We start from the raw sequence: 12204 nt of genomic DNA, 5'->3' as shown, positions 1-12204 counted from the left end.
AACTACAAAAGCTATTGAGAACTTCTCGCAGTTTTGCTTGTCACATACTGGGACATACAAGGAAGCATAATGGTTGAGAGGCAGGACGATGTTTATTGGGACTGCTCAATCTGCTAAAATTACACTGACTATTCAGAACATTTAGTATGAGTACACTTGTAGGCTGAATTGCAGTAACAAAATGTGTTATTTGAGGCTCTAAATCTGTCCACATCATTGATAAAATAGAGATGAAACTACAAACCATCAATATTGTACTTCTGAACATCCTTTTATGAATCAAGAGCAGAGGAAAGTCAAGATACCATATTTTCAGCTACTGATATAAATGGACGAAGGGTCATACTCATTGGCAATCCTTGGTGCACTCACTACTATGGATGCATGAAAAATGTGCAAGTACCATCATTAACACCTCTTACCCTGTAAAATCAAGATGTCGCATCCAACACACTGGTAGTGTCTGTGGAGAGACCTGCGGTATCTTCAACCTTTAACCCTGAATGCCTTAATAACTGATGGAGGGCAAACTGAAACAGAGCCAAACTCTGAAGGGGAGTAAAGTGTCATACTCTTCCTCGCAGCAACTCCTTACCCTATGGATGCTACAGGCCCGAGCCATCCTTGCAAACGTCATAAGGACATGTCTCAAAAGGATATCTGGACCTGCTTCAACACCAGTCAAATGGACACCATCTTTGAATGGACGGGCTAGTGCTGGACTGCCCAATTCGAAGGGACGTGTAGGTCTAAGTTTCATCTTGCGCCAGCGCAGGAGTGGATACAAAATGCCTGGCATTGTTCCTGATCTCCTGGTCATAGCTTCCTTGCCCAAGAGGATTAGCTGTCAGTGTCCTGCAGCTGAAATGTGCAGAAAAGGCCCCACATGTTATGTCACAGTAAACCAAGTGCATTTGTGATGGGGTTCCACTTGATAAGGGAATTAGCAGCAATAATTTAGAGTACTGTTGAAGCTGGACTCTCAATGTAAGAAACAGGTAAGGTGCGGAACAACTTCAACCTGTGTGCAATAGTGAAATACAAATCAAAAAGAATATGACTTTCATTACTGACAGTAGCTTCTGCTTCAGAGGAACTCCTTGCCTTATAGTTCTTAAAAAGATCTCGAATACCTAACTGATGTTCTATAGTAGCCTGGCATCAGAAAACCAACTGAGGAGTGTCAGACCTGCACACAGCGCTGCAGGCAGTAGTGCTGCGGAGGCATTGCACGCAGGCATGCATAGTCTCATTTTTTTATTTGACTATATATTTTTTTTAAAGCCCTTGGTTTCCACAATTAGTAAAAAAGGGATGTGCAGGGCCAAGATTTATGAAAGAAGAAGCGCAACATCTAAAGTTAAGAGATTGGAACCATAGAGAGTACATCATGAGAGAGCAACTGGGAACGAATTTAGAAAACTGCAGCTGACAGATGTCTGTCATTAGGACATTTTATTCCCACATGTAGAAGCCCCAGCTTCTATAGACCTAATCTGTACGATAACCAGCTGAAGGAATTAGCACTATCCCAGAATTGGATTCTATTATTTTTAAATGGGACAACATGCATGTCTCTCATGCTCCTACCAGCTTGTCTCCTGCAATGGTTCCTGTTTGTATGGGCATTCTACACAAAAAGATGATGGATAGAATGTTGAACATTGTCAAACATTTACCCCCCAGTCACAGATCTGGGTTTAATCCATTGGTATTTTGCTCGCCAGGCCATTGCAATTTGGACCCAGCCACATTTGTTTGCGTAGCAGTCCTGTTTGTAAGAGGGCAGCCGTATGCGAGCACAGTGAAGTCTATAAAATAACCTCACTCTTACTGTACCGTAGGAGACATGAGATCTGCATTGACTGAAACACGTCAGATGAGAAATCACACCCACCAGCGCTAGAGCTGTACCCAAAGAATCCACAAAAGCTGCACAGTACCGGGCAAAGATGGACAGCTGAAGCAGTGGAGTGCAAACTAGCAGGTATGTTGTGACCTTCCAGGCTGACATCAGTAGTCCAAGACAAAGGACCTTCTTTTTATAGTGACCTGGTTCTCCTGATATACAACAAACTGGGGCACACAGGAACCAAGCAAAGTTCTGATGGCTGAACAGACACAGTCCGAACCCTCCCAGTGAATCCCTACCTTGCATTTTCTGCCTCTTGAGTGGACAAAATTAATAGGTTTTCTGACAACTCTTGCAGGGATGAAGGAGGCTCTTTTTGTCCTTGATAACATCCTTCTCAGCTGTGCTCTTCAGGAAGTTGAGGTCTTAATATCTTCTAAACTGTATTACTGTTAGTACCATCAGCCAGCAGCATTGTTGTGGTGCCTTCATAAATTCTTTAGTAATCTACAGGGTCAAATGTTCCCCTTACCTTGCCTTCCCGTGTGCTGTACTTCCTTGCCGCATACGTAGCTGTATTGCTGCTGTTATACCCAGATGTTGGGCCAGAGGAAAGGCTGAGGCTGGAACCGGTGCATAGAGTGCTTGTGCTCACCAGAGTCTTCATCTTGGATTCCTCCTGTTAAACAGAGATAAGAGGATGAAATGTGCCTCTGTTTGAAGAAGAGGCTTGGGATCCAAGCAAGAGAGGCCACAATGCATGGGTTTGTGGAGACTGTATGGGTTGTTATATTCTTGTTGTTTCTGGAAATGAGAATTAACATTTACTGAACCCTAAAAAGAAATAAGAGGACAAAGTGGCACTACAGCATGCAGATAAAAACACAGCGGTTTTCTTGCAGAAAAGGTAATATGTGTGCTAAATTATCTAAAATAGAACAAAGAAGGTCTGGTCTCCAAGTTTATCATATTACCAGATCTTCACCCCTCAGTAAAGTGGAGCAGGATTCCAGGTATGCTTTTGAATTGATGTTAACGATGAAGAAGGGAAATAGAGGGCAGAGCTGCCTAAGATAACTTCCTCCCAATTACATAAACCCCCTCCATGGGGCAATGAGTATCCATACTCTGGGTAAGAAAGGGAGAGTACGAGTGGTTAGCCATGATTTCAGAACACAGAGTGCGAGTTGATTTAGCATTGCATGTTTTGCCGTGTTGGTCACTATAACTATACTGCATCAGTTTGCAGCATTCAACATCTGTGATTTTATTTTTTTACTGTCTACCAAGTCTGCAGAGGCCAGGGAGTTCAGACAACTCCTCTACATATATACATCGTGCGTGTTGGCGTGTACTGTCCTGCTTATATTTTACAGTAAATCTATGCTGAAAACAATACATCCCCAACGAGTGTTACGTGCACTAAGCACTATTCTGTGTGTAGGCACAGATGAATGAGAGATGTCTAACTCAGTAGGGATCACGGTCCTGAAGAAAGCCTTAAATCCCCAAGGGGGTCCAGAGAGGCTGAAACGTGTTGACCTAATAATAGAGGAGTAATAATGATCCCAACTGTCCCAATGCTTTGTTTCAAATAGCCGTCAAAAGAATCTAAAATAAATCCAAACATATAGTCCATTGAAATGGATTTTTAGCTTTCCACGATCCCTCTCCTCAATAAGCTGGTATTTTAACACCATCAAAGCGATTCCTATAAACACAGGAAGTCCATCCGCCACATCACAAACTGTCAGGCTGATGTGACAACCCAGGGAGGACGCATTCCACCAAGGTTGGTGGGGGAAGGGATTGTCATAATTTTTAATAAGAATCATGACACATCTAAAGTCAGAACTAATGATACTCCCTCATAAGGACATTCTCCTTTGATTGACGCATTTTCCCAGATAGCCTATGAGTTCATTTGAGGCGGGGGTGGGGGGATGGGGAAGTGCGAGCTACATTTTAAAATAGGAGGCGGTGCACCAGATACATAATGAATTGGTCAGGTGATGAGGGTCAAGGTATGAGGTGTGCCTTCAAACTGGCTGGACAGGGCCCCAGTTATGTTCTGAAAAGGTGTGGGACAGTTAACTATGCTTGGGTTTGTGGGGTGGAGAAGACGGAATGTTTCTTTTTACTAGGAAGGCCAGATACAGTAGGTGTTAGATTGAAAGAACAGCCAGGAACATTACAACAAGCATACTACTTCCCAGGCAGCTATGCTAGTGGTGACTTATTCAATGATGTGCATGTGTGTAGTGGTGTATACCCTATGCACAGCCTTTAGTCCCACCGTGCCCCCTCCCAAAGCAGCCACCTAGTGTGTTTGGTGGTGGTGTTGCTAAATGCAGATCCCCTTTCTGGATACATCTGACACAGTCTTGGGTGTGGGCGGTGGGGGGATGCCTCTGCCTGGAGTATGCTTCTACTATTATGAGGATTCTAGACTGGCACAAAAAAACACCCCCGTTTGTTTGGAGTATGTCGGCATTTTACAGTACCCACATATGAAGGGACTAGAATATTACAGGTTCACTGGCTGTCGCTTACGGCTGGCCAGGGCAGGACAACAAGTATGTATTAAATTAGGGATGAAGGAAGCAGGGATTGAAGTGTTTTTAATAGTGTAATAGTGGTACAGGGGACCATATATTATATGGAATAATGTATTCACGTTTTCTTTTAATCTAATTAGGTTAGTGCAGGTCACCTCTGCATTCTGGACCATACAGTACATTTCCCCTTGAGCTTCAATCTCTTAATAGAATAGCAACTCCTTCATCAATAAAAAATAACCTCTTTTCACACAATTAAGGGCACTTTATTCACGGCCAACCTATTAGTATTATTTTCAAGAACACTTGACACAACTCAAACAGGTTATTGACCTTTAAAATGTTATCCAGTGTACTGAAAAAACAATCCTCTTCTCCCAGCATTGCATCTCTAACAATCACTAACAACAGCCATTCTATATTGTTGTTTTGCTTGATGATGTTAGCTGGGGGTTAGGTACCTATTGTGACCATATTCACCTGATGGACATTTTAATGTCTTACTTTGATGAGGCTGGAGACCATCTGCTGATGAAGGCGTCTTTTCTCTTGCTCTGCTCGCTCTCGAAGCTTGTCTCTTGCACGTGCAATTTCAGTCTTGGCTTCCTCGCGCGCCCTCTGGTAGTCACGCAGCAGCACCTCGATCTCTGAAGGACACTGATTTGTTCTTTTCTTTGGTTCTTGGATTCTAAAAGAATCAGAAGCAGCCCTGTATTTTACTCATGACACAAATTTCCGGCTTTAATTACTGATCCCTCCAACTCAGGCCTACGTTTTGCTACACCTGCCCATTTCCACACCAGCAGAATGATCAGGTCTTTTTCTAGATTCAATGTCTCATTATAAACCTCAATGCAACTACCTTTCCGATGAACATTCTGTCGTTAGAAGTCTCCATGAACCATCTTCCACAACAAACAACCTCCAGTTACAAGACTTTATTTACCGACCTCCCAAATTAACAATCTCCCCTTATCAGTCTTGGTGAACTTCAGCTCCCCCAATAAACAAACTCCCATTGCAAGCCTCCAAGCAATCACCTGCCCAATAAATAACCTCCCATTCTAATCCTCAAAACTCCACACATTTCCAGCTAAACATCTGCCATTACTAGTCTCTCTGCCCCCCGCCTCCTCAAACAACCTCCATGCATCCCAGCACCCCAATAAACCTCCTATACCCATCCTCTTGCACCAGAGTCCACAATAAACAATAAGCTATTACAAGCCTCAATGCACTCCCCCTTCCATATGAAGTACCTCCCATGATTCAATCTAGACATCCTGAATCCACATCATCGTCAGACACAAGTGACACTTGGTGTATGATAGGCTTTACAAATGCAAGGGCCTTTGTATAATGAAAAAGATAAATGCTGTGATTTTGTAAAAGAACATTCCCTCGTCATCCCTTTCATCATCCTAGTACCTACGTGCTTCAATGTAGAGTACAAACCCTTTCCTCACTCTCTACGGAAAGCTTATTTGGACTCACCACATTCACTACTTCCTTAAAGGACTCCTATGCCCTCTCAATACCCTGTGCTTTATTGGTCCAAACCTAAGTTATGGTTCCTTAGTTTTGGTGTTGTTCAAGCTGGAGGCTCTGTGGGACACGCGGCTCATTAACGAATCAAGGATCACAGAGGTATGTGGCAATAGTATGGTGCATTTGCCCTTATTATTTACTTCTATTCCATTTTGTAATTTCCCACTAAGCTGCCTTATGTGTCTGTGGGGTACAGTGGCCTGCATTGTACCCAATAAAACCTCCCTGGCAGTGCAAAGCCCTGTGTTGCTTTGATATTATGGTGTTGTGCTTAAATACCCGGGCCGCATTTATGAGGCCGTGCGTGACTTTTACACCGCCGATGCGTCACTTTTTGTGACACACCAGCAGCGTACAAAATGTGCCTTGTTGCACCATATTTACAAAGAGACGCATCTAGGTAGATGCGTCACTTTGTAAACCCCTGCGCCACATTATACCTAAGCCAGGTATAATGTATGCAAGGGGGCGTTCTGACGCAAGAAAGGGTCATAGAAGTGACGCAGTGAAATCTATAAGATTTCACTGCGCCACTTCTAGGACACAAATGCGTCAATTTATTACTCCTGCCCCACAGCAGGCGTAAGACTGACGCAGACCCTTTCACATGGGGCTTGCCCCATGTGAAAGGACACATTGCTGGAGTTGCGTCACTTTTGTGACACACTCCAGCAATGCGTCACTTTTGCGCCATACAGATACGTCAGAAATACTGACGCATCTGTAACTCCTTGCGCCATGATCCGTCATACTGTAAATATGACGCATCATTGGTGTCGCAAGGAGGGCGCAGTGAAAAGTGACGCATTGCTGTTTTCAGGCAGCGATGCGTCACTTTTCATAAATGAGGCCCCCAGTTTTTGCTATCAGTGCAAAGACCCAGAAGGAGAATGTATTTAAAAAATAAAAAACCTTATCTTTAATTATGGCAGAATTTAAGGCCTGCAAGTTATTTGCTTGTTTTATTAGTCTGGTATAAATTGAAGAAGAATAAACATGAGCCAAAAGCAATAAAAAGTAGCAGCTTTCAAGCTCAGTACAGGTTTTACTATCAAGATTGTAGATTCGTATTTTATAGTGGTCTGGACGCTTCTCTTCTAGTAAGGAACTCAGTATTATTATGCAAAATGCAAAAAAAATGACTTTTGAAAAATGTGGGGACACTTAAAAAGGAAAGAATTAAAGGGACATTAGCATGGAAAATGCCATTATTGTTTACTTTCCTCCACCTATTGTTTCTGTTCTCTAGTTAGAGATTCTTAAGAAAAAAGTATTTAAGGATATGAGCCAGGCAGAAAATGGTCATCTCCATGATTTCAAGAATAGGAAACCACACACAAGGAAATGCATACTTAATCTCCATATTCTGCCAGGGAGAAGAGGCATGAAGAAGGCAGAAAGGGTTCCAGTTACAGACAATCCTCAATGCAGCTGTATCACAAAGGCAAATTCAACCTGCGGTAAAATCAATTTCTAATGCCTAAAACACTCAACAGGGAACTCTAGCTTCACTCTCTGACTGTTCAAGTTCCTCTCTGGATTTTTAATTGTCAACTTCTTTGCCATCATCTGTTGATTCTTCTTGGCTAGTCCCTGAGTATGGTGAAGGGGAGAATTTCCCCCAGAGGATAGTATGTCCTTCAAACGATAAATTACATGCTGCGATTTTATACTTATCATCCTATCCACAATTATCTAAGGACAAGGAGCAACTGGAGCCCAACAGAGAATGGTTCAAGTAGTTCCACAAACGGAACAGAATTGCCCTTGAATACGACTCTTCACAGTCAGGTTCAGAGAGATTCCGGCTCTCTCTTTTTCAAGAAGTTTGGAAAATATCAGTAATGGATAATTGGGTGTTAGAAGTGATATCAGTAGGGTATACAATAGATGTCACTTTGATTCCTCCAGATTCAGGAGTTGCTACACTTTTGTCTGCGTGAAAAATTAAAAGCACTAGCTTAAAACGAAAAAAAAAAATGTTGTTCAAAAGAAAGCCAATGTGCCTCTACCGTGTCCAGAAAAAAGATCAGGATAGTACTTAATTGTGATTTTGGTCTCCCAAAGTTCAGGAGAGTTCAGACTGATACATTTAGAATGTAAACCATTATGTGAAAACAATCTACTTCAAAACCAATACTCTTCGAAAAATGATTCTATTTGATAAACGTCAAAAGATCTCCAAGGTGCATATCTCCACATTCTGATCAGGAAATGCATCAAAGGTTCCAGAGGTTTTGTGAAGGAGGATGTGGATGTTCGCAAAGGTTTTGGTTCAATTTTTGCATGGCTAAATTCAGATCCAGCCGTACTTAGATGATCTATTGGTTCACTCTTTCCAGCGATCAAGCTTTCAAAGGTGTTTGCAGGACAATTCCTCTTCTCCAGAATATGGTATTAATCTGAAAAAATCTGATTGGGAACTTACTCAGAGTTTGAAATGCATGTGGGCCTTGTATCATAGGGAGGTTGGAATGGCTTTATCCCCTTCAGACAGGGCAAACAGGCTATGTCAGAGACTATTGTGCCTGCTCCAGAAGAAGTTAGGCACTGCAAGGGATTGGCTTCAAGTGCACGGGATATGGTAGGAAAGATTCTGTGGGGTCAGGTATTTTCTATAGTAAACACCAATTATGCTAATGTTTTTTTCCATCTGTTGTGTGTGCACCATTGTTGTTCCAAGGCCACGCGGGCACTTGGTTCCCCTGCTCATATATATACTAAGGTTTTGGGAGCCAGCATCATGAAATTCTGGAAAGCTATAATAAAGATATCTGCTGTCTCCTGCAGTGGTGTCTGAGCCCAAACAACCTAGCAGAGGGACTTTCTCTTTATCCTCAGATCCCACTGATGACGGCAAGATGGTTTGGGACAGTGGCCACATTTGGGGCAGTCTCGGCTCAGAGATTGTGGTTGGTGAAATAGATGAGACCTTCTTCCAATACGGCGAAACAAGGGAGGTTTTTCTGTTCAAAATCAAGAAGTCAAGTAGTGTGAGCAGGCAATACAACAATCAAGGCAAAACCAAAGGGGATGATGAACGGAGTGTTGAACATTGCAAGCACTCACCCCAGGCAACTGGTCTGGGTTTAATCCAACATCATTCTTTAGCTCACTCCACCACCCCAGTTCAAACATGGCCATTTGCAAATAAGTCTGATCCTGTGCCTCATGGGAACAGTCCAGCCCGAACTGCCAAGCCATGTCTTCCCTGGACCAGAAACAAGCATCCTGGGACCGATTTCTGGCTAATCAGCCATCATCAGCCAGGCTAGCTTGGATCCAGCGGCATAGTGAGCAAGGGACCCACGTCTGGGCATACCCTGCCAACTTAGGGCGAACAAAGCAAAACCAAAGGGGATGATGGACGGAGTGTTGAACATTGCAAGCACTCACCCCTAGGCAACTGATCTGGGTTTAATCCATCATCATTCTTTAGCTCACTCCGCCACCCCAGTTCAAACATGGCCCTTTCTCACTTTGCCACTGGATTCAAGCTAGCCTGGCTGATGACGGCTAATTAGCCAGAAACCGGTTCCAGGATGCTTGTTTCCGGTCCAGGGAAGACATGGCTTGGCAGTTTGGGCTGGACTGTTCCCATGAGGCACGGGGTCAGACTGATTTGCATATGGCCATGTCTGAACTGGGGTGGTGGAGTAAGCTAAAGAATAGTGATGGATTAAACCCAGATCCATTGGCATGGGTGTGAGTGCTTGCAATGTTCAACACTCCGTCCATCATCCCCTTTGGTTTAGCTTAATACAACAATCAAGTCATTCTTCAACTATATCAGCAGTTTTAGACAGGCCCCTAGTATTTGAATCACTTAACATTTCAGATCCTATCATAGAATCATCTGCAATACCTGAAAGTGGTGTATATCAGGAGAATAGAAAACTTGAAGGCTGACAATTTGATTCGAGTGCTCCAATTGTCTCAGAATTTCTCTCTGGTTCTCACAGTATTTCAGGAGATATGTCAAAGATTTGGATCCCCAGCAATAATCTATTTACTGAGGAGGAGCTACGCTTGCAACAAAGATGGCCGCATAGGCTCCCGGCTCCGCTGACCTCCGTCCCCCGCCGGATAATCCTGTTACACATCCTGACTTTCCGCCCTGCCTCCGGGAGTGTGAATAGCTACCTTCCATTTTGGTGCTATCCCGGGATTTTTACCAGCTTTCTGGACGAAGTTACTTCGAGTTTTGATTTTGGGACTACACCAGCTTGTGAGCCGGGGACTCGAGTACTGGCCCAGCTGGGTTCCAGTTGAATAACAACGGCTGTGGGTGATCATCAGGGTCCGGTCCTTGGATGTGGAAATATTTTCGAGCCCGATTTTGACGGCGGTTGTTTCTCTAGCACTCAATTGATGGAGGGTTGACGGGGCACAACAGTGCGCTGAGGGTGTGGGTCCCTGGCCCGGAGACCCGGTCTCACCCCCGCCGGTGTTTTCCGGGTCGGGGTCTCCGCTTGGCACCGGGACCTCGTCCGTGACCGTGGTAAGTCCCTAGTCTCCCTCTGCGACAGCCCGTCCCAGAATTACTCAATTCCCCCGGGGAAAGCCGGGACTCGGGGGGGCACGAACATGGATGACTCGGAACAAGGTTCCGTGGGACGGGCTGAGTCTGAACCGTTGATACGGTCTGTCTTGGCAGCACTCTGGGCTTTCCATTCTCAGGTGGAGTCCATTGTCCGGAAATCGATTGCAACTGCACAGGGCATCGGCCAAGTGGGACCGGACCCTCCACCGTCTCACTATCCTGATCAGTCCATATCACCCACGGCAGTCCCCGTAGCAGCGATGGGCCCCGTGCCACGAGAGGTGTCGGAGCTTCATTCTAAAGTGATGGCCGATCATCGTGTACTCGACGTGCCTTGTGGATCGCCAAGCCCTTCAACATCGCCTTCCGAGCTGGTTCTCATTGTCACTCCCCTTCCAGACGCTCGTGCTTGGAACTTTCTGTGGAATGGTTCGGTGTCCGATCCCTCTTCGAAGTTTTCAATATCCTTACAGGGACAAAAACGCAGAGTGCTTATATCGACGAGGGTTACCGTTGTCACCAATGGAACTTCTAGTGACCTTATAACTTTGCCTCGACCCACATGGAACTTTCCTGAACCATTTTCACATTTTGACTATCCTGCTGAAGAGACAGTCTGTTTGGAAGGGGCCCGTATGATTGACCGGAAGGGTCAAGGCTGAGACGGACTGTCGGGGTTTGGCACCATAGGTTTTTTGAACTGGGTTCAGTTGCCATTGTGTTGACGGGAGGCAGGGTGGTGTTTACTGTTTCCCCTATTTCGTTTTTAGCTATGCTTGCCTATAAAGTTTTGTGTTTTATTGTGGGGATGGTTGATTCTGGCGCGGGGGAGGGGGTGCCGGGGGCCCGTATTGAGATGCTCCTCCTCCACTTTTTTTCCTACTTTTAGGGATAGTTAGCTGGGGCGACAGGCACACTGCTAGTGGGGTTGGGCTGTAGCCATCTGCAGGGGTGCAGGGTGAGGGGATGGGGTTTATTGTTTTTTCTTATTTTTGTTTCTATGGCCTTTTTCTTTTCCTACCTTATTCTCTTCCTATACGAGATGTAGGTGAATTATCCTGAGCTGCGCTGTTTTTCATATCTGGGTGTCATGAGCTCCTTTTTTAATTATCCTGATTTTGTGGGTGGACAGGCTCTGAGGGCTTCAGCCTAGCGGGGTGGTGGATTGTTATGTCATTGCTCCTGACAAATTTTCGCTAGTGTTGATGTCTTAGTAATTGTTTAACTGATATGTATCATTTCAATCTCTCTGCCTGTTCCCCTCCATAATGTGTTTTGTTGTATGATACCAGATATGCCCACTTCTCACTCTTGCTTTCTTCAATTAATAAAAACATATATATATAAAAAAACAAAACAATAATAATAATCTATTTACTAATCATTTAACAATCTCCTTCATCTTTTTTTCTGGTTCCTAGATACAAGGGTGACATGGATGGTGCTGTTCTGAGCCCATGGCTAAAAGACCTGTTATATGGATTTCCGCAATTTAATTAATTCCAAGAGTGTTAGCAAAGATCTGGAGGGACAAAGCTCAGGTCGTAGCGGTCCTGTCTTATTGTCAAGGAGGTTGTGATTTATTTGCTTTACTCGTTATCAATAGCACAAAAATGCATAATTCCAATGATCCCTTGCCATCGACCTCATCTTCTGTTGACTTGTCTGAGTTTATCAGTATTGACCTTGAGAGAAGACAGCTA

General features: G+C 44.2%; 1 protein-coding gene across 1 annotated transcript in view; it reads right to left on the bottom strand.

The window, feature by feature from the left end:
* LOC144780943 (stAR-related lipid transfer protein 9-like) overlaps positions 1 to 12204 on the bottom strand; it is a 540925-nt gene that overhangs the window by 26098 nt on the left and 502623 nt on the right. The window contains exons 26-27 of the mRNA XM_078659512.1: positions 4915 to 5098; positions 2385 to 2531 (exon numbers count right to left, since the gene is read on the bottom strand). Of these exons, the coding sequence (XP_078515638.1) occupies positions 2385 to 2531; positions 4915 to 5098 (331 nt within the window). The remainder of the gene's footprint in view (positions 1 to 2384; positions 2532 to 4914; positions 5099 to 12204) is intronic.

The sequence above is a fragment of the Lissotriton helveticus genome, chromosome 9 (assembly GCF_964261635.1).
Source record: "Lissotriton helveticus chromosome 9, aLisHel1.1, whole genome shotgun sequence".
NCBI lineage: Eukaryota > Metazoa > Chordata > Amphibia > Caudata > Salamandridae > Lissotriton > Lissotriton helveticus.
The sequence above is the reverse complement of the archived record's forward strand: the minus strand, read 5'-3'. Positions and strand labels throughout refer to the sequence as shown.